Below are 22,959 nucleotides of genomic sequence, written 5' to 3'. Positions count from 1 at the left end.
GGTACATTATGTTGCTACCGCAAGAGCTTTCATCCTATTAGGACAGTTGCAGTTCATATATTGGAAATTGGGGCTTTTGTATATTAAAAAATGTTGTGCATATACTAGTTTACAATTTTATCTTTCTTGGTACACTGCCTTTTTTATACATTTGACAGTTTTCAATTCTGTGGATATTTCTTTAAGTATATTCCATTTTGTCAGCTTTTGTTTGCTATGCAAATTTTCCAGTTACATATTAAATGTGTTTTTCAAAAGATGACAGCCCTACTCAGAGGCTTGGAAGACTTTTGACTTTCTTTAGCAATAGCTTTTTGGGGGAGTTTCTTTTAATCTATTTCACAAACAAGTCTCTCCCTCCCTCCACCATTGCCATTAGGGAAGAGAGCATTTTCACTACACAAGCCCCTATAATGAAGTAATTTCCTGTTGCTGCTGTTCACTTTAAGAAAACCAGTTACTCTATGTGGATATACCGTATATTTAAATACCAAACATCAATTTGTATACATTATCTGTCTCTTTTGGAGGGAAGATGTTGTCAGGTATGCCATTTTAGAGCAGAGATTAATTTTGTGTCTTATTCTGTTACGGACTTTCTGCTTTGAAAAGTATTCATTAAAAAAAAGTCCACAAACCAATCAAGCTAAAATAAGTGGCTTTTGCTTACATTTTAAGTTACCTTGAGACAGATATTACATTGTTTGACTTGTACTTGAGCTAAAGGATAACTGAGACTTCCTGGGGATTAGCACGCTCCTTTTAATTTTTTAAAATTATAATTTAATCAAAATTGTCATTAATTTCATTTTTAGTCCTTTGACCCAGTACCTGATTGATATAGAGGGGTTTGTAAAATTTTTGTTAATGTCCGTACTGTATATGCCATTGCCAAATAGCTAACAGGAATCAGTTAAGGTCATCTTACTGACCAAAGAAATTGCTTTTAAATTTAAATGAAATACACACCATTTAGAATACAGTACTCTCTACTGTGAGAGTAAAGTCAACTTGGCATAGCCAAGCTATCGCAAGCAATAAAATGGTGACCTATGCTGTAAATCAGATTGGAACAATCCATCAACACATTTTCTAGTTTGGTAAATGTATGGAAAGACCCAAGCGTTTTTAATCTTGGCAAGTACAGAAAGATATAGTTAGAATGGTATTTGCAGAATCATGAGCCATGTTTGCTACAAAGTGAACAGATTAAAAGAAAAGCAAACACATTGCAGCAATAGTAGGGAGGGTGTGAAAATAGATGAAAGATGTGACTGAGTGGATTAGCTGGCGTGATCGCCATACTTTAGAACTGTTTCCTTACTTTCTTTATAAACAACATTTTGGGGTGGAATAAAGTTTCATTTTTAAGGGTGGTTCTAATTAGGGCTATCAATCGCAGTTAACTCATGTGATTACCTCAAAAATATTAATCATATTTAAAAAAATTAATTGTGATTAAACAGTTTTAATGACACTTTGAATAATAGAATGCAAATTGAAATTTATTAAATATTTTGGATGCTTTTCTACATTTTCAAATATAGTGATTTCAATTACAGCACAATATAAAATGTACAGTGCTCACTTTATATTTTTATTACAAATATTTGCACTGTGAAAATGATAAAAGAAACAGTATTTTTCAATTCATCTCATACAAGTACTGCAGTGCAGTTGCTTTATCAGGAAAGTGCAACTTACAATCGTAGATTTTTTTTTTTTGTTACGTAACTGCACTCAAAAACAAAACAATGTAAAACTTTAGCGCCTACAAGTCCATTCAGTCCTACTTCTTGTTCAGCCAATTGCTAAGACAAACAAGTCTGTTTACATTTACAGGAGATAATGCTGCCCGCTTCTTATTTACAATGTCACAGGAAAGTGAAAACAGGCATCTCATGGCACTTTTGTAGCTGACGTTACGAAGTATTTACGTGTCAAATATGCTATACATTCATATGCCCTTTCATGCTTCGGCCTCCATTCCAGAGGAATGCTTCTGTGCTGATGACACTCATTAAATTTGTCACTGAACTCCTTGGGGGAGAATTGTATGTCTCCTGCTCTTTTACCTGCATTCTGCCATATATTTCATGTTATAGCGGTCTCGGATGATGACCCAGCATATGTTGTTCATTTTAAGAACACTTTCACTGCAGATTTGACAAAATGCAAAGAATGTACCATTAGGAGATTTCTAAAGATGGCTACAGTACTTGACCCAAGGTTTAAGAATTTGAAGTGCTGTTCTAAATCTGAGAGGGATGAGGTGTGGAACATTCTTTCAGTAGTCTTAAAAGAGCAACACTCCGATGCGGAAACTACAGAACCCAAATCATCAAAAAAGAAAATCAGCTTTCTGCTTGTAGTATCTGACTCAGATGATGAAAATGAACATCCGTCGGTCCACACTGCTTTGCATCGTTATCGAGCAGAACCCAGCATGGACCCATGTCCTCTGGAATGGTCAAAGCATGAAGGGATATATGAATCTTTAGTGCATTTGGCACGTAATTACTTTGCAACGCCGGCTACAACAGTGCCATGCTATCATCTGTTCTCACTTTCAGTGGCATTGTAAACAAGAACTGGGCAGCATTATCTCCCACAAATGTAAACAAACTTGCTTGTTTAAGCAACTGTCTGAACAAAAAGAAAAGGAGTACTTGTGGCACCTTAGAGACTAACCAATTTATTTGAGCATAAGCTTTCGTGAGCTACAGCTCACTTCATCAGATGCATGTGTAAATAAATTGGTTAGTCTCTAAGGTGCCACAAGTACTCCTTTTCTTTTTGTGAATACAGACTAACACGGCTGTTACTCTGAAACCTGTCTGAACAAAAGTAGGACTGAGTGGACTTTTGTAGGCTCTAAAGTTTTACATAATTCTATATTTGAAAGTTCAGCTTTCATGATAGAGATTGCACTACAGTACTTGTATTAGGTGAACTGAAATACTATTTTGTTTCCTTTTTACAATGAAAATATTTGTAATAAAAATAAATATAAAGTAAGCACTGTACACTTCGTATTCTGTGTTGTAATTAAAATCAATATATTTGAAAATGTAGAAAACATCCAAAAATATTTAAATGGTATTCTGTTGTTGTTTAATGGCAACATTAAGCGCAATCAATTTTTTTAATTGCGCTATTAATCATGATACTTTTTTTAATCGCTTGACAGCCCTAGTTCTAATATGATACAACACACTTGGAAGCCATGTCACACCCTGTTGGAACGTATCTAGTTCTACCAGGAGGAAAATGAAATTCTTCACCTGCCATTCAGGAATCCCATACCTTCCACAATGGTATGAGATAGTCTCATATCAAAATAAGAGGGCTTTAGAACAACTGGGAATTGTGAATACTGATTGGTAGGCAAGATGAGCTGATAATGACTACAGGTAGCTGCTTCATTCTACACTTGAAGACCCTTGTTTGTGTGCTCAGATGTCTCCCTTTGATTACCTTGGCCTATTGAAAAGGGTAGAACAATGCTGGGGGAGTCGGGCTACAGGATGGTGATGAGTTATGAGGGCTCAAGTGTGACACTGAGATGGCAAAGTGTGAAAACACAGTAAGGATGAGGTGTAATATTGGGTCGAGATGTTTAGTCTCAAAAACATTGGTATTGCCTCTTTCAGAAGAGGCTACGCTATGAGTGAGAAGGATCCTGGCCTTTTGTTCATGTTGGTTGTTGCAAGGTCAGCAGTTAGTAGAACTTCTTTTATCTATGACCAAATTAAAGATGAAGTCCCCGCTTTGCATTTATCTAGGGGTGCAAGAAGGCAGGACAGGAAGCCACAAGGGTTGGGGAAGCATGTGTAGCGTGTTCATTGAAGTGTGGAGTAACAGCTTGTTGTCTCATTCGTAGCCGTACGCACTGGTGGTGGCGAGGTGGCATTGCTCCTATTTTTGGCATCTTGGCGATCATAGTGGAATCGCATATATAATACTCATAAACCCCGTATTGCCACTGACCGGGGAAAGGCATAGGTGGTGCCATCCATGGGTTTGTATACCAGGGAGGGAGGTCTTTGATGAACGAAGACCTAGATTTTCTGTGACCAATGCTGATTTGGGAGAACTGGTACGGTGAAAAGTTTCCCTGCACTATGGCTTCCTTATCACTAGAAGAGTGAGATACAGCTGGAGACAGGTGTCTGGACCTCATGTGAATGTCCAGAGAAAAATAGGTGTCAGGTAGAGATAACTGTAGGTAAGGTGACACCTGTAGGTCCGGTAAATGTATGAACTGCGGTGCCAGAGAGCCTGTGTGAGAGAAACCCTCTGTTAGGAGTGCCTGCGGCATTCGAGGGTCGTTCGGCACCAACATTCTCTGCACCATAGCACTCAATGCATGTGCTGAGGTCAGTGGTGCTGGGAAGGTAAGCGCAGCCCGGGTCTCTTCCAATAAGGTCCTCTGTGCTGGCACCGTTTCCATTGCAGTGCCAGACGGTGCCATGAGAGAGGCAGGCAACCTGAAGCCTCAGCACCGGGAGCTTGCGCTGTCACCGCAGCCAAAGGAGGTCTTGAAATTTTAAGAAATCATCCGACAGTATTGGTGGGGAGGCAGTATAGCCTCATCCTGTTACTAAGTGATTCCTTAAAGGACCCCAAATCCTATACCCATACATCAAACCGCCTAATCCATCTTGGGACCTCCCCTTAGTCTTAACATGCCTAACCCAAAACCATTTGAACCATTAGCCACATGTTCCCTCCTACATCTCTCTATGAAAACTGAGTTTCTGGTAACGATTGCCTGTGTGAGACGCACAGGAGTAATTGCAGCACTCATGGCAGATCCGCCATGCACCATATTTTTAAGGACAAAGTCACCCTATGCTTACTCCCCGAAATTCCCCAAAGGTGCACTCTTCTTTCCATGTCAATGAGCCTATCCATCTCCCTACCTTTTCCAAAACCACGTGCAAATTCCTTTGAATCTACAATGCCCACTTTGGACGTGTGCAGAGCTTTGTCCTTCTACTTCAACAGGACTAAAACCTTTAGGCGTTCCAACAAGCTATTCATCCCCATTGCAGAATGCTCTAAGGGCTCATTTATCTCTAACCACTGACTTTCCAACTGGATCTTGAGTTGCATTTGTCTCTGTTATCAACTACAGAACGTGACTCCTCCTACCTTTATCAGGACTCACTCCACCAGATCCATGGCGGCCTCAGTGCCCTTTCTACATAACGTCCCCTTTTAAGGACATTTCCAGAGTTGCCATTTGGGCTTTTGAAAATACGTTTGCAAAACATTATGCTCTTACACAGGGACCCATCACCAATACCCTTGTGGGCAGAGCTGTTCTATCTACTGCATTCCTTCCAGATCCAAAGACCCTACCTCCTTGAGAGATACTGCTTTTCAGTCACCTACAGTGGAGCACCCACAGGGACACCTCTCGAAGAAGAAGAGGAGGAGGAGGTTACTCATCTGTGCGGTAACTGACATTCTTCGAGATGAGTGTCCCTGTGGGTGCTCCACTCCCCACCCTGCTCCCCCCTACTTCGGAGCTGAGCAGCCTCCATTGTAGAGAAGGAACTAAGGAGTTCAGCTGCGCATGCGCACTATTAAGACAAGACTGGTATTTGAGGCAGTTTCCACACGTGTGGCCAATATGGGTACTGCTGTAAAAATCTCCGAACAATGGCACGGGGCACACCGACACCTACAGTAGAGCACCCACAGGGACACTCATATCGACGAACATCAGTTACTGCACAGGTGAGTAACCTCCTCATTTTGACTATAAAGAGCTGGAATATGCCTACTTGAGACATCTCTCCACCTATACAAACAGTTGTGGTCATTCCTTTTTCTGAAGTAGGGTGGATAAAAATTAATGACTTTTTTTATAAAAAATAAGATTTTTTAAAAAATTTAAATCTGATTTTTTTGATAAAATGCTTTTTGAGGAAAAAACTCATCTAAAGATAGTTTTAATTAAGATACATTATAGCTCAAAGATCTCATCATGGAATTGGAATTATAAATTCTCATTCTATAGTATGAGACAATATATTCACGTCATGTTTAAGAAAAGTTTTGTAAATACGTTCCAATAGTTCGTGGATTAGGAACCCAATATTATGGGGTTCCAGGGGCTTCTGTATAGATTATTTAGGTGAATCTTTCTATCTACCCAATGGGACTCAGTGATCAGTCTAGAAGATACCATCAGAGATGTTTGGTTTTGCAGTTCTCAAACTGTGGATTTGTGTCTCCAGAGATAACATGCTTGTTAACAACAAAAATGTTTTTAAATAAATATATAGAGGTGAGAAATAACAGACCTCAACCCTATTGTCCCTCTGCAAATTTGTGTACACAGAGTCAATCCCTTACCTCTCTCTAAAAGTGCAAAGTTTCAAAAAGTTCAATGAATAGAAGATTGTTGGGGGCGGAATAGAGCTGGACAAAGAGAAGAAGTCTGGAGATAAATGTGAGAAGAGAGAGACAGGCAGTAGAAACAAAAGTGAAACTGTTTGAGCAGCATATTCCAGATGCCTTGAGGTATTGCTGAGTATAGCCTTCATTGATTTGAGATCTAACATACCATTCTCTCACTAGAAGGGAAAACCTATAATGGCAGCAGGCCGTAAAAGAGACCCAGTTTCGTAATATTTTAATGAAGTTCTTCTACGTATGGGTAAGACAGGTGTGCGTGCAAAATGCAAACTGTGCAACAAAGAAATGCAAGGCCTGGTTGCTCGAATGAAACAACAACATGAGACGTGTTCCTTCTCAGGAGGAAGCTGCATTGAAGATGATGAAAGGAACATGTGTGAATATGCAGGATCTTCAGGTTGGTAAACTTTTTTATTTCATACTTCTTTCTTAAGGACTGACTGTCTTCCTTCTGGACTATTCTTGAATTCTCATGTTTGAGCAAAAAATATAGTTGTTATTCTATGGTACTATCATTTTAGATGCAGTTGTGATAAAAAATAAATAGCTGAAATAGGCAGATCTTCCTTTTACAATTTCACCTTTGAAGTAGTACTGAGTGTCAGTGAATGCAATGAGTAATACTAAATGAGCAGTATGGTAATAATACTTAAATAACTGCATTGACTTCTTTTGTTTAGGAGAATCGATCCTCAACGTACAGGATTCTGAAGACTCTCCACCTTCAAGATCACCATCATTTTCTATAGTTTCAGAGTTATCTGCCAATTATAGTGTTTCTGTCACATAGCCACAGTATATCACCTGTAGCAAAAAGAAAAAAAAAATCTCTGTCATCCAGAAACAAACATAGATAAGTTTGTGATAAGAACTAGCAGATTCAGAAAGAGGTAATTGATGAAAAAATTGCCTGTTTTTTTTATGCAACAAACTCTCCTTTCCGTATGATTGAGAACCCACACTTCAGTTACATGGTTCAGTGATTAAGACCAGAATACAGTCCACCCAACAGAGCAGATGTCGCAGGCAAATTGCTGGGTAAAGTGTCTGAAAGAGAAATTGAGCAGTGTGCAAAAGGTCTAGAGAGTCAAATTGTTAACCTGAGTCTTGATGAGTGGCGCAATGTCCACAATGATCCTGTTCTATGTGCTTGTGTGACAACAGAAGAAGGGAATGTCTTCCTTACAGAAACAATTGATACATCAGGAAATGCTCACACAGCAGAATACTTCCAAGAAGTAGCAGTAAAAGCTATAACAAACTGTGAAAAAAAATTCAAATGTCTAGTACGCAGCTTGGTCACAGACTATGCTGTAAATGTGTCCAAGATGAAAAGAAATTTAGAAGAGAGTCCCAAGCGTATAACATACGGTTGCAGTGCTCATTTGTGCACCCCTTTGCCAGAAATAAAGGCTAATGTTGAAATTGCAAAATACTTCTGTAACAACCATTTTGCAGCAGCTGCTCTGAAAAAAGTGGGAGGAACCAAGCTAACTCTCCCACAAGGCATGCAATGGAACTCAGTAGTGGAGTGTTTTGAGCACTATATCAAGAACTGGCCTATTCTGATGACAGTTTGTGAACAAAATCATAAAAAAATAGCTGGCCCGGACACAGCCAAAGATCTCAACATTGGGCTTAAGAGAAATGTTGAACACATGCTGAGTACCCTGAAGCCTATTCCTGTAGCCTTGAACAAAATGCAGGGAAACAGCTGTTTTATTGCTGATGTTGTTGAAATTTGGAAGGAACTAAGTGATATCTTAAAAAGAGAAATATGCAATGACAGAGTTAAATTACAAGCATTAAAAAATGAATGGGACAAGCGCTATCTCCAGCTCATTTTCTTGCAAATATTCTCAATACTCAGTACTGGGGTCAAACTTTAAAGCTGAAGAAGAAGAGTTGGCTATGACATGGACATCCAGCAATCATCACTCAATAATGCCATTTGATGGGCACAGTATAGTTAGTAAACAAATATGTGTTTTCTGATGCTGTTTTAGAGAAAGTCCCACCAGTGAACTGGAGGAAGTCACTTAAGCACTTGGATTCAGAGACTGTTGAAGTGATAATCTCACTTTTAACAGCAGTAGCTTCTTCTGCCAGTGTAGAAAGAATATTTTCTTCCTTTGGACTAATTCATTCCAAATTGAGAAATCGTTTGGGACCTTGAAAAAGCAGGAAAACTTGTTTTTCTTTTCCAGATTATGAACAAACAGGAAAATGAAGGTGAAGACGACTGAGTTAGCTGCAGAAGCCAATATTTTAAGTTTCTCATGTTGATCTGGCTGACACAGTCAATTTAATTTTTTTTTAAAATATTTCATTTAACTATTTTAGTTAAATACAATTTTAACAAAAACAAACCTGATTTTAAAAAACTTGAATGTTTAACTAAATTCAAAACTGCATATGCTTGTTTTGTTAAAATATTATGTGTTTGCTGCTGAAGAAAAAAATCCAGAATACATAACATTGTTGTTCTAGTTAAATAAAAGAATTTAAATGTCTGTCTGGTGATTTTCTCCTCCTAATACAACACGGCAAGAAAATCCTCCAAATATTGACTGTATTTTCCCCTGAATGCATCCGATGAAGTGAGCTGTAGCTCACGAAAGCTTATGCTCAAATAAATTTGTTAGTCGCTAAGGTGCCACAAGTACTCTTTTTCCTTTTGTGGATACAGACTAACATGGCTGCTACTCTGAAACCTCCAAATATTAATGATTAACCTGTTGAACTGGAGATAGTTCATCTCCCAATGATTTCATAAATATCTGCTTCAATTACCTTTGGTAAATGAAATAACCAATCATTCATTTTCTGATATAGCTGTAAAACTAATCTGAAAAGTTTTCAAAATAAATCACTTTAAAATGTATAGTGTGTACCTTCTATAAATGAAACCTACATCCATCTCTGAGTTGTGAAAAATATGTATTAAGGTTATAACAACCAACAAGAATGCACTTTTATGTAGAAATCCATGATTAAATGGAGTCTTCCTGACTAGTGATTTAAATCAAATCACCCTGATCTGAAGCCCCTGGAATCGTAGAGAGCGAGCTTCTGGCAGAGTGTTATCCACGAGGCACTCAACTTTTGAAAGCACTCTCCCACCCTTGATCAGAAATATCCAAATCTGTTAAGGAAACCCTACAACACCCATGTTTTTTTGGACTTTTGAGGAAGGTTAGGACATAGAAGGAATGTGATAGTGACTGAGGTGTAATGGAATATTGGTTTGCTTATTATTAGATAATGGCTGGTTTTTGTAAATAGGCATGAGGCAATTCTCCAAAAAGGGTCATAATTTCAGAGTTTAATACACCCAGCCTGTCCACACCCACATCCTAGATCATTTCAAGCTTATTTACATTTAGACAAGGTGTGATGTGGAGCTATCAAATGGTGCCGTAAGTGAGGTGTGCATACAGTTTGTGACACACTCTTGACATCTGCTGTAAATGTGTTAGCAAGATGTGACTCTGTGTCATCCCTATTTGGAACTGGGAAAAATCTGCAATTTAATATTGCTAAAACAATTAAGCTTACAGTTGCAGAGAGCTTGCCAAATTGGAGGGAGAGTGACAGATAAGCGATTATTTCTGCAGCAGGAAAGTTGGTAGCAGTGTTGTATGACCAGAGTGAGAGAGAAAAGAAGACTCAGAGAGACCTGTATTGCTTGCACCTGAATCTAGCCATCAAAAAGGGCAATTTACTGGCCAAACTCTCACCATATGAGGACAGTTTTGAAGAACATGTCAAAAGAGCATCTTGGCAAACAAAAATTTGGATGTCTTTGAACATAAATAGATTTGTTAGTCTCTAAGGTGCCCCAAGAACTCCTCGTTTTTGCTGATAAGACTAACATGGCTACAACTCTGAAACCTTTGAACATAGGTAAACCAAGTACTGGATCACCATTACAACACGGATGGAAAAATGTGAATGATGAACTAGTTCATGTATTGTATCTGAGCTTCTTCAAAACTTCATTTGTGCCTGTACCTACAGGGGTTGCTTCACAATCAACTGTTTCTGTTGTCAGAACAATCTTGCCTTAGCATGTAGACAGTTCTGTTCAGGGACTAAGGACTGTGATGACCCATGCATTCTCAACAGAGGTATTAAGGATGAACAAGTTGATGATAATGACTAGAAATGTCACCAGCACTATTACATTTCAATGATACCTTTAGAAATTTATTATTAGATTTGTTTTACCCTAGAGATTGTTGTTGTGATGGTTTGAGATCCCAAAGAAATCCAATTTGTATCGTGAAATAATATGTAGAATAATTAAACTAACAAACATGCAACTGGTTCAAAGTGGTCATTTTAATGTGTTGATGATGTCATTGCTTATCCCTGTATCTATAGTAACAGCATCACTTGACAGCTCCATGTCCTCTCTTATCTTAAAGTAGACCTAATAAGCTTTCAAGTGATATATGATGTATACGTGTGTAGAGAGATACATTGTCAGTCAAATTGGTGGGGTCTTGCTGCTTCCTGGAAGGGGAGAGGCTGACCAGACTGCTCTGCTATGTAAGTTTGTACTCAGATCTTTCAGATGATTGCCCTTTGTGGAAATAAATATTCACATAAATTAATAAAATCTCGTAGAGATTAATATGTTTTACTTTTAGTGAAGACATCAAATTTTCAAATAAACGCTATTAAACTGAGCTGTAAATAAGGCCTAAAACATTTTTTAATGTATTTTCAAGTCCTACCTCACTCATATTTTATATGCCACTAATTTGATTAATATATGGATAATTAATTGTATTCACAACTAAAAAACACAACTTTTGATTAGTTATTATGCCAAATGGTGCTTAAAGGTTTGATGTACTACATTTATTCTTCTCTCTCAGCCTGAGCTGCAAATTTGAAATGAGATTGGGAAAAAAAACCCTTGGATTTTGTTATTGTTGGGGAAAAGGAGTGATTTGGTATAACAATGAAAGGGAAACTCATCTGGGGATTTTTGGGAGGGACTAAATATAATTGGTTCTCTCACCCATTGGAGGCAGTGCATGTGGCTAACTTGATAGCAGACCTTAGTCAAGCTGCTACCTGTTGAGGCTGTTCAGTCTTCCTTCTCCAAACATAGGTAAAAGAGTTGCAAAGGTATGAAAAGGTACTTAAAGAAATCATAATGCAAAGCTTGCAATAGACAACACTTCTTTATTCCCGTCATAATTATTGAGGGACATCCATTCCTAATCTTTGAAAATCTAAAAATGGATCCACAGATTATGCAAATACTAGTACTATCAAGTCAGAAAGAGAATTCTATCTAGCATAGCACAGTAAGGAAACAGTGAAGTGCTGCAGTTGCACTGTTGCTAAACACTGGCTTCCATTGGAGATCACTAGGTATCAGTGTTTAAACATTTAAAAATTTAAAATAGCTCCAAAATAGTGAAGGAATTAAATGGAGCCTGTGAAATAGGGATGTTGCAAGTATAATAGTCTGCATGTGAAATTCTGCATAAGCGTTTAGCAATTAAAATTGTTCTTTGCGTGGATAATGACATTAGGAGGGATAGGGAGGGAAAGCAGAGCTGCCAGGGCTGCATTGAAGTTTAATTGTCTATTTGGTACCGAAACACATAATCTTCCATTACAAATCTTATTTTATATGGTAATTGGCTCATTTGCTCTCTGGTTATCAATTTGTCTCTACCACAAACATCTGCATTTATGTTGTGTTTAATTGGTGTGAACGCTAAACAATGAAGTAGTTAAACTGTAAAAGACCACATTTTAAAGGCATTATTTTTTAATTATTAAAAAGAAAATAACTGAAAATGAAATGTACATTTTCCATATTAAACATTTGTAAACAACTTGGCTTTTGCCCCATAGCCTGGAAGAACACTCACTCCTTATTTGAAAGAGACAAACATTCCAACTCTACTCTCTTAAACAAAGATTACATGGGAATAGGTAACAGCACACACAGTTTGACATCCATTTTTGCGGTAGCCTCTCCCAAGATTTAATTTACATTTCCCCCTATTTGTGTATATTGCCCTGACTTAGAGGGACCACACTGCTCCTAGAGACATTGAATCATTTGATGAAATTACACATTACCATTTCAAACTGTAGGAGTTGTGTTCTGTCTTGTAGGTGAAATTGGAAGAATAGTCCTAGCTCTGTTCGTTTCACATATTTTCTATCTTTAAAATATTGGGGCAACCATTCAGTTTTCCATTCCTCCACTCCTACACGCACCTTTTGACTATTGACTTTCGTTCCCAAGCCTGTCTTTTGCTCCCTTTCCTGCCTTTGTAAGTAACCTTGGATATATTTCCTGCCTGTTTAGTCCTGATAGATAGATATAAATTTCCCCAAAGCTTTGTAGTAATGTTCTGCCAATAATATGCTGTCTTCACTTGCAAGACTGTGACATCTGTAACTTGCTATTGGGGAATAGATGACAGTGGCCATTGCTCACACTTCTCTTGAAATAGGAAGACCAACTATGTGTCTTCGATGATGCTTCCAGCCCCTAATTGCCTAAATAGCAAGATGTCTGAATGTACTTGTTTGTTAATAGGGATCATATAGATGGGCAAAAGTGCTAGTGAGATTTAGGTCTTATATTCACTACTGGAATTTTGTCCCTATTAGAAAGCCACTACACAATTCATCACAATTGGCAATCTTTGCTCAAATAACATATGGAGTTAAATTATAATATCACCACCTGCTAGGAAGTCAAAAAGTGGTGTATTAAAATCTTGTATGGTGTTTAGATGTAAATGTAAATCGCACTTAATCCTTGCAACAGATTGGCTTTCCCCTTAAGGGCTGGGCCTAGCCAGCCTCGGTTACAGAATGAGCCATACCTGGGAGAGATCAGAGTGATTACCCTATAAGGAGCAGCAGGAGACTACAATGAAGGGAGAATGCTTAGGGATTAGAGACTGCTAGGTGTGAGCAGGCTCTATCAGAGAGTCCTGGGAGTGAGGGTTGAGACCCTAGCCAGGTAGGGCCCGGGAGTGGCCTCCCAAATCAGGAAAGTCCCTGGAAGAAGGCCAGGGAGAAGGAAGAGAAACCTTTGTGTGGACTTCTGGATGGATTTGACAACTTTATTTTGAACGTTTAATTTAATAAAGCATAACCCAAGAAGAGATGTGAATAGACAAAAGTACAAATTTGGGTTTCTTATGACTCATAGACTTTGAGGTTAGAAGGGACCATCGTAATCATGTAGTCTGACCTCCTGCACATTACAGGCCACAGAACCTCACCCACCCACTCCTGTAATAGACCCCTACCCTCTGGCTGAGCTACTGAAGTCCTCAAATCATGGTTTAAAGACTTAAAGTTACACCAGTTTAAACCTGCAAGTGACCCATGCCCCATGCTGCAGAGGAAGGGGAAAAAACACCCCCAGGTCTCTGCCAAATCCAGGAGAAAATTCCTTCCTGACCCCAAATATGGCAATCAGTTAGACCCTGAGCATATGAGCAAGACCTACCAGCCAGACACTTGGGGAGGAATTCTCTGTAGTAAGTCATCTATAGTAACCCCATCTAGTGTCCCATCGCACAGAACAATCCAAGAGGGGAAACTGAGGCAGGCTGCCTGTAGTGTAACACTAGACCATGAGGGGGCACTCAAGAAGCAGTTGACTCTGTTACAGTCCTTGTTGCAGATTTGTAAACGTATTAGCAAGAGCTCTGATTTTACTCCTAAATGTGGGATTTTTGAGAACAGAGAGTGTAGGGGGAATTAGTAAACTTTTGCAATTATTTTTTTAAAATACAGCAATCTTTCTTTTGACCAGTTGCCATTGTCTAAGGAGGAGATAGTAGGAACTTGAAATTTGGCAGGGACATAATTCCAGGGTGATAGATATGTCTTATGGGGGTCTGGTGAGAACCATCTTTGATCTGGCCCAGTTATAATGACTTATTAAAATGTCCTTTTCACATACACGCTTTTTTTGTTATATGGCTGTGATCTGCAGAAGTTCCGTTGGCACTTCATATGTGTGTATACAAGCAGAGTGGAAGTTTCCTCCGGTTAGATATATCAGCATTCTACTGGAGATGTGCAATACCATGCATAAGAAAGTTGAGTGGATTTTCATTTTTAATGTGTAAGTTCATGTGTACTGTACTCTGTGACAGTGCATGCAAGGATACAGTGCTCCAAAGGAGTCCTGTCTCATTCCTTTCTATGAATAGTGATGTGTATGTAGGAGGGAGAGCATGGAAGAAATAATGCCTGCTTCTAGAATATATAAAGGTGCCTATGGAAGATTAGCAGGGGTTCTTCATGGAATCTTCCTTCATTGAATGCACATATTGTTCAGGACAGAGTATTCTGCTTCCGTCTAACAAATGGTTTGCATACAATGAAATATTTTATTTTACCTTAGGAAATTCCATAAAATAGACAGCATAAAAGGAAAGATGATGTTACAAAATGGAGTTTACAAGTCAGGACATTATTAAGTTACAGTTGTCCTTGCAACCTTGTGTGTGTGCAATGTAGCCTCTATTTATGTGATTGGATACTATTTTCATTATGCAAGATGCATGCTTCACGCAGTGCCCAGGTTGGACAGCGAATGTATCAAATGAGGCAGGAGTCATGTTGTAAAAATAATGTATGATTGTAAAATTAAAGGCTGTACTGTAATGAACATGCATGAAGTTAAGTTTGAACAGAAAAGCTCTGTGTGTGTGTGTGTGTGTGTGTGTGTGTGTGTGTGTGTGTGTGTGTGTTTCCAAGGAGAAACTTTCTTCTATCTTTATGATAGTTTTTATGAAAACGCAGGCACTGGAGAAGACCTTGTATTAAAATGGTTAGTGGACATGGGGGAGAAGTGCTTAAACTGGTTACTTTTTATAGCAACATGTTTCCATGTTCTTATGTCCTTGTTAAGTTGCTTCGTTTATAAGCCAGAGCTGCAGTTAGTGTTTGGAGAGTTGCTTGTCTCCAGGTAACCATAAAAAAACCCTTCACATACAGACAGCCTTCAATAAAAATGGAACTATGTTCTTAGGAAGAAATGTAACATGTTCTAGCATTCCTTCACTTTCCTTAGCAGGAAATAAATCCCACTGACTAGTCAAGTATGTGAGATGTTTGCCTAAACTCTGTTGCCCTTACATATTGACTTTATTTGACAAATGGTGAAGGGGAAAAGAGTGCTTTTGACTCTCCCTGGAATCATGGCTGCCAAATAAGTACGCAAATTGTTCTTATGTCTAGGAGTGTACCAGAAACAAACGTGAACATTCTTCAGAACAGGTGATATTCATAGAGTTTTGCTGCAAGCAATTCCTTATTCTGCCACTCAGCTAAAGAGTCTTAGAGGTATGTCTATGCAGCATTTTGTAGTGAGACTCCCAGGTCGGGTGAACAGATTCAGTCTGGTGGGCTCATACTAATGCTCTAAAACTAGCTGTATAGACAGTGCTTTGAAGTTGCAGCTTGGGCTTTGAAGCCTATGGAGGGTGGTGGGCTTTGGAGGCCAAGCTGCAATGTCAAAGCACTGTCTATACAGCTAGTTTTAGAGCAGTAGCGTGAGCCCCTCCACCCTAATTTTGTCGACCTGAGCTGGGAAGCGTGCTCCAGAATGCCATGTAGGCATGCACTTAAGGTATGTCAACACAGCGAACAAACATTCCCAGCTGGCCCGGCTCAGCTGGGTTGGGTAGTAGGGCTGTAAAATTGCTGTGTAGATGTTGGGACTCAGGCTGGACCCTGGGCTCTGGGATCGTCCCCCTTGTATGGCCTCAGAGCTCAGGCTCCAGCCTGATCCTAAACATCTACCCCACAATTTTAAAGCCCCGCAGCCTGAGTCCCATGAGCCCCAGTTGGCTGACCTGGGCCAGCAATGGGTGTTTAACTGCAGTGTGGACATACGTTGTCTGCTGGTGCTTGTTTCTTAGCAGTAAATTTGTTCCATAGCAGGGTTGTGTTACATACAAAACAATTCTATAACTTTTATTACTTGAAAGTCCAAAATATGACCAATTCTGGAATTGTTATATGAATTTCAAGCATCTACATTTGAGTATTTTAATCCACCATTGATAAACGTAATCAGGTGGGGAATTCCTTCTCTGCTGTAAAGGAGAGTATATACAACACATATTGGAAACAGACTTAAATTACTTTCTGCCTAGGGTCTGCCTTTATAGTTCACTTAAATAACAAAACAAGCCTATGTTTTCTTGTCAAGCTTAGCTGTTCCTAGGGTTACCTCTGCATTGCCTCTTCTGACCCATCCTCTGGTTCTTACTCTAGTCAGACATACGCACTGATTTATAGACCTGGAGTGGTCCTAACACTACCCACTTATTCTCTCTACTAGCATATGTCAGCAAAATAGCCCTGCATCTCTGTGCAGGTGCCTAGAGTTTCACATTATTTCCAAGTATACAGCAGCCATTAACTAATGCTATTCTGGAATCCATGTTGGTATGATCAGATCTATTGGCTAAAAGGTACACAAAAATAATTTAACTTATCTCCTTTCTATGACTTGGTTCTATGATCCATCATATTTTACTTTACCATCAAATAAACATGTTTTACAGTACACCAGACCCTCGCTAGAATGCGTGTCTGTATAGCACGAATTCGCATATAACACGGTCACAGCCATGGATCCCAAATTTAGTTACTTTCATTGCAATTCATTTTAACACGGTCCCCACGTTAACATGGTACCGGGCATGGATCCTAAATCCCGCATTCTAGCGAGGGTCCGCTGTACTTTCATCTTTAACATTTTGTTTATATGGCATCAAGTGAGGTTGCTCAATGTTATACATGATGTCGACTGGTCTGGCCTTGTTTTTTTATTTTTGTTTATTTTGAGCGCCATAAAGGTTCATGGTATTGAACAGGGACATAAGACATAATTCTTGCCTTACAATCTAAGTGAGACAGCATGCAGATGAAAAAAGGGTAGAAAATGTTTGGCTGTGACACAAAATTGTGTAAATTGAGTTGTCATGCTATTCATAAAGATATCAAGGTGATTCGTACTTTAAGAATGTGAGAGAGACACAAAATTTCAGTCCTACATATGTGTTGCTTTTTTTGGTTTTATCAGCTTATCTGTCGTCTTGTTCTGTAGGATATGTAAATTTAATTTAATTTTTCATTCAGTTTATTTGGTGGTGATGTTCTGCCTTGAGTTTCAAGCATTAGGATTCTGAGCATACCTACACCTTGTGTTTACAGGAAATCTGTATTATACTAGTTGTGGGATTTTATCTGCCTTTTCAATATGATCTAATTGGTGCAGCTGACAAATTCTCTTGTTTAATATAGACTAGTTACAATTCTTTGTTTTCTGGAGCCCCAACTTGACTTACAGTATTTCTGAAATGCAACTTATTAAATATTTATGTAGCACTTTTCATCGACAGATCTTGAAGCCCATTACAAAGATAAGTAGGTGCTATTCCCATTTTACAGATGGAAGAACTTCGGCATAGTGAACTTAAAGGCTCTTTTGTACAAACTTACTTGTGTTTCTGAGGACTTTCCTCATTGGGTTAGTTCCATTAAAAGTGGTATAAAGGTTGTACAATGGAGCTCTAAGTGGTCTGCCCAAAGTCATATGGTGAGTCAATGACAGAACCATGAATGGTCTTTTAGCTCCTGGTCTGAGGCCATGTCTACATTATGGGCACTGCAGAAGCATAGCTACGATGCCCTGGCTATGATGCTATAACCTCATAGTGTAGACGCAGACTTCAGCGACAAAAAGGGTTTTTACATTGCTGTAGGAACTCCACCTCTCCAAGCAAAGGTAGCAGTGCTTAATTTGTGTCAGAGCTTGCCAGGCTGAGCTTGGCAGTTCATAGTTCCGGTACCTCTGAGCTTGCTCTGTTAGTTATGAAAGTAAAAAATAAACCAGCTTGAGCCTCAGTACCTCTTTCATTACAAATTAAGCACTGAACGGTAGCTAGGTTGAAAGAAGCATTCTTCCATCGACTTAGCTGCTTCTACATCAGGAGTGAGGTCGACATAGCTTTGGTACCGAGGGGTGTAGATTTTTCTCACATCTGGGTTCCGTAGCTATGGTGACATATGGTTTAAGCATTTAAGGTTTAAGACCAAGCTTAATACCCTATGCCACTGCACGCTCTGTCTCCATTTAGAATGCAGCAGCAAGCTGTTTCACAGGCAAGAGGGTGCAACATATTACTCAACAACGGAAGTCTTATTGTTGGACCCCAGTTAAATTCTGCATTGATTTTTAAATACTTTTGATTTTTAGGCTCTTAATGAGTAGTTCCATCATATATGACTCATTTTCTTCTCCCGTATATTCCCATCAGATCACTTCAGTTCAAAATAGCTGGCTGTTTAATTGGCCCTGAATATAATCTTGAAACAGCAGTAGCTAGAACATTTCGTATCTATATCTCTTGACGATGGAAGGCACTTCTTGCTATTATTCAAAATTCTCATTCTGTTAGAATTTAAAAGTAGTTTAAAGAATTATTTTCTGCTTACTTTAATTGTTCTTGATCACTGACAATTACAGCTATAATTTTCAAAGGAGCCTAAGGGAGGTAGGTGCCCAATTCCCATTGAATTGTAATGGGAGTTGGGTGCCTTTGCTACGGTTTGTTTTACAGTGCTTGGTGTACTCTTTATTCACCCAGCTCTAATAATAAGCACTTTTAAAGAGTTGTTAACTGTCAATTCAAAAAAAAAAAAGTTTGGTTTGGGCGAAACCAAAACTGACTTTTAAACTTTTTGGTGAATGGAAAAGTAGGGCGGGGCGGGGTGGGGGGGTGGAGAAATGTAAACTGAATGATTTCCTAATGTCAAAATGAATCATTTGTTTCTATCCAAAAATTTTTGTTTTGATTTTTCAGGAATTTTGACAAAAGGAAAGGAGGACTAGATTTACAAAACTGAGGAGGAGGTGGTCATGGTGCCTTCCTCACCAATGGTTAGGACACTGACCTGTGATTTGGGGGGGAGGGGGATCCTAGGTTCAGTCCTCTCTCTGTGATGTGGAGAAAGGGATTTGAACTTGGGTCTGCCAGTTTACAGAGAGTGACCCTGCAATTGGGCTATGGCATATTCTGGTTATGGGGCTTTCTCCATCTCTTCTCTAAAGCTGTTCCACTTTGTATAAATAACTAGTTACTAGAGCAGGGCTTGAATTTGGGTGTCCCACATCCTCGGTAGGTGCCCTACCTAGCAGGCTATAGAGTCATACTCTCTCTCTCTCTCTTTGTGGCCCAGTGACAGTGGATAGTAATTGGGTTAATTTCGACATTACTGAAACATTTTAGACTTTTTCAGTTTGATCAAAACTACTTGGTGAACTTGACACAAATATATAAATAGTTTCGGTCAACCCCAAACTGCATCTTTCAGCAAGTAAACTTTCTGTCCCAAAAATTTCACCCAGCTCGACTTATAATTTATTTATCATTTTTATTATATAGAGTGTAAACTCCAATGATATTACCAAAGTCTAGATAAACAGTAACTTTTCTCCTTCTACCTTTATATGTAAAGCTCCACCTGAATTTCTGAAGCAGCCTGCTAATATTTATGCTCATGAATCTATGGATATTGTCTTTGAGTGTGAAGTGACTGGGAAACCAACTCCAACAGTGAAATGGATCAAGAATGGAGACATGGTGATCCCTAGTGACTACTTCAAAATTGTAGTAAGTACATTTTCATTTTCAGTCATTTCAACCTGTTGACCTATACCTTAATCCTCCTATGTATGTACATATAAGCTATGCTCTTTCACAGGGTTAGCTGCCTGTTTTTACAGTGTGTGGTTAAGGTCCAGAAACATTAAATGGCTCCGTGAATCCTTTATTGCTGTATAATCCAGTGTGAAGCATTTTATTGAAGAGCATAGACACTGTGTTCCTTACACTATAAGAGTCTGTTTCTTTATAGCATACATATTTTATGTGCAACATACGCAGTTATGAATTAATTGGTGGAAGACAATATATCAGCTTGAATTTGAACAGCCTCAGTCCTTCCCATACAGCAGAAAACTGGCAAGCCATGAGGTATATTCTGACCATAGATAGCTTGAGTTTTGTGTAGTCTTTTTGGCTGCACAAGAATTAAAATCTCAAACAAAGATGTACCATAGAGATTTACTTGTGATATAATTCTGAGTTTTGGCTGAGCAAACTTTAAAGTGTAATATGTATCTTAAAGGTTTAATCTGAGGCTACAAGACTGTGTAGGTAAGAACTTGATTTCCTAGTGTGCAGTCTGTCTTTTACAATCATTTTTGGTTTTACTAACATAATTATTTGATACATGATTGTATACTTGCCTATGCTTAACTTCTGAATGTTTGGATCAGGTTGTATGGACTTCCATAGCCTATTAATAATAGTTTTGTGCTGATTTTTGGTGTAGCCATTTGAAAATACGTGGGACAGGCTCATGGTTGTTATAATAGCCATGAGATCTGAAGATAACTCCAAAGCCCTTTTTCCATAATATTATAATATGTGGGCGTTTTCTCAAAAAGTCATAGTAAACCATTTAAAAACTAATGTGCTTGCATTTATAGTTCATTTTTAATGAATGCATCATGAAATGTTTTGCCTTTTTCCCCCTCAGAAGGAGCATAACCTGCAGGTTTTGGGTCTTGTGAAATCAGATGAAGGATTCTATCAGTGCGTTGCAGAAAATGATGTTGGAAATGCACAGGCTGGAGCCCAGCTGATAATACTTGAACATGGTAAGATAAACTGGGGAAACATGGTGCCAGAAGGGGGGGGGGAAGAGCAGTTTCAAGGGACTTTTTCTTCAAAACTCAGCTAAACCAGAAAGACTTTTTAAAGCATGAGTCATTGAGTTAAGTGTTTTTACTGTACATTAATATTTTTTAATAGGAAAAAAATGAGTGAACCCCAAACTATTCCCATTTAATATGGAGAATGTACTATGTTATCCTGGACTGTTTACTAAAAAAAAAAAAAAAAAAACCACAATAGAGCCAGGCTAAGATAGTACTATGGCACAGATAGATAAAAATATAGTGGCTTTAGCTAAACTGAACCTGATCAATGGGACTACAGAAGTGAAAAATGAGCAGTCATGGAACTTTACACAAGTGAATTAGTTCAGACAAAATTCATTTCAATTTCAGAAGCTATTCTCCTCTGTCAGAATTTATTTGTTTAAAGTAATCTCCATCACGTCTGTAAACTGATAAAAGAATTATTTCAAAGAACATTTATGGAGTAAGATAAATATTTGTTATCGTGCGCTAGTCAGAGAAATCATTAATAACATTCACATCCTTGCCATTTAAACATATGATGTCCCATATTACATATTTTTGGTGTTAAGGGAGCATAACTACTGTCATGATAGTAGAAATACTCACTAAGAGAAACACAGAATCGTACAAATAACATCCTAGGGCATCATCTTGGATCACTCTCCCACCCTCAGGTCACAAAACTTTTGGTAATCAGTCTTAGGAGGGTAGGGGAGACAACTGATATGAAGGAGAAGGAAGACATCAGGCAAGAGAGTATTCATTTCATACTATTATTTGACTTTCGTATTGCCTGTCTGATCCTCATCTTGTTTTAGAATTAAGAATTCTTGGTGGTTCTTCGAGTGATTGTTCATGTCCATTCCAACCAGGTGTGTGCCGGCCGCGTGCACGCCAGCTGGAAGATTTTTCCCTTAGCAGCGTCCGTAGGGTGGGCCTGGGCGCCCCCTGGAGTGGCGCCTTCATGGTGCCCAATATAGGGCCCTGCCAACCATCCACCCCCCCAGTTCCTTCTTACCGCCGGTGACGACTAGCTAGAACTTCGCTCGCTCCGGTAGCAAGCACTTTAGCAGTGTCTGATAGTATATCATGTATATAGTTTCTCAGTTAGTTAATAGTTCCTTATAGTTATAGTTAGTTGGTTTGGGAGGTTCCCCCCCTCCCCCCACCCGGCAACCTTTCCCCTCCTGGGGTATGCCCGGGTCTCCAGGGTTTAAGCTCTGCGAGGACTGTGGCAAGTTTATGCCCAAGAGTGATGCTCACTCTTCCTGCTTGCGGTGCCTTGGTGAGAGTCACCAGAAAGAGAAGTGCCATATCTGCAAGGGTTTCCGTCCCAGTACCCTCAAAGACCAGGAACAGAGACTAAAACTTCTGTTGATGGAGGAGGCATTGAGGCCACACTCCGACCCGGGACCCACCGAACCAGCACCGAGCACATCCTTATCAGTGTGCAGCATTCCGGCACCAACAGTGCACGAAACGGCTCCGACTAAGGACTCTAAGGCCTCCTGGCACCGCCACAGCTCGGGCCATAAGAAGTCGGCCTCAGCACAGCACCGCTCTCCATCCCTGGTGCCGGTGAAGAGGCCAGTGAGGGGTCAATCACCCCTCTCAAAACCTAAGGGGTCTGCGATGTCCACAAGTGCGTTGGGACAGACCACCCCGTCCTTGCTTCCACCCAGGGTCTCGTCGACTCCTGCCTCGGCCAGGGTCCAGTTGAGTCCGAACCC

General features: G+C 39.3%; 1 protein-coding gene across 12 annotated transcripts in view; it reads left to right on the top strand.

The window, feature by feature from the left end:
• NEO1 (neogenin 1) overlaps window positions 1–22,959 on the top strand; it is a 507,651-nt gene that overhangs the window by 328,926 nt on the left and 155,766 nt on the right. For all 12 annotated transcript variants that reach the window (XM_073363103.2, XM_073363101.2, XM_073363105.2 and 9 more), the window contains exons 6-7: window positions 19,978–20,132; window positions 21,064–21,184. In XM_073363103.2, coding sequence (XP_073219204.1) covers window positions 19,978–20,132; window positions 21,064–21,184 — 276 coding nt within the window. The remainder of the gene's footprint in view (window positions 1–19,977; window positions 20,133–21,063; window positions 21,185–22,959) is intronic.

The sequence above is a fragment of the Lepidochelys kempii genome, chromosome 10, assembly GCF_965140285.1.
Source record: "Lepidochelys kempii isolate rLepKem1 chromosome 10, rLepKem1.hap1, whole genome shotgun sequence".
In the NCBI taxonomy this organism is placed as follows: Eukaryota; Metazoa; Chordata; order Testudines; family Cheloniidae; genus Lepidochelys; species Lepidochelys kempii.
The sequence above is the reverse complement of the archived record's forward strand: the minus strand, read 5'-3'. Positions and strand labels throughout refer to the sequence as shown.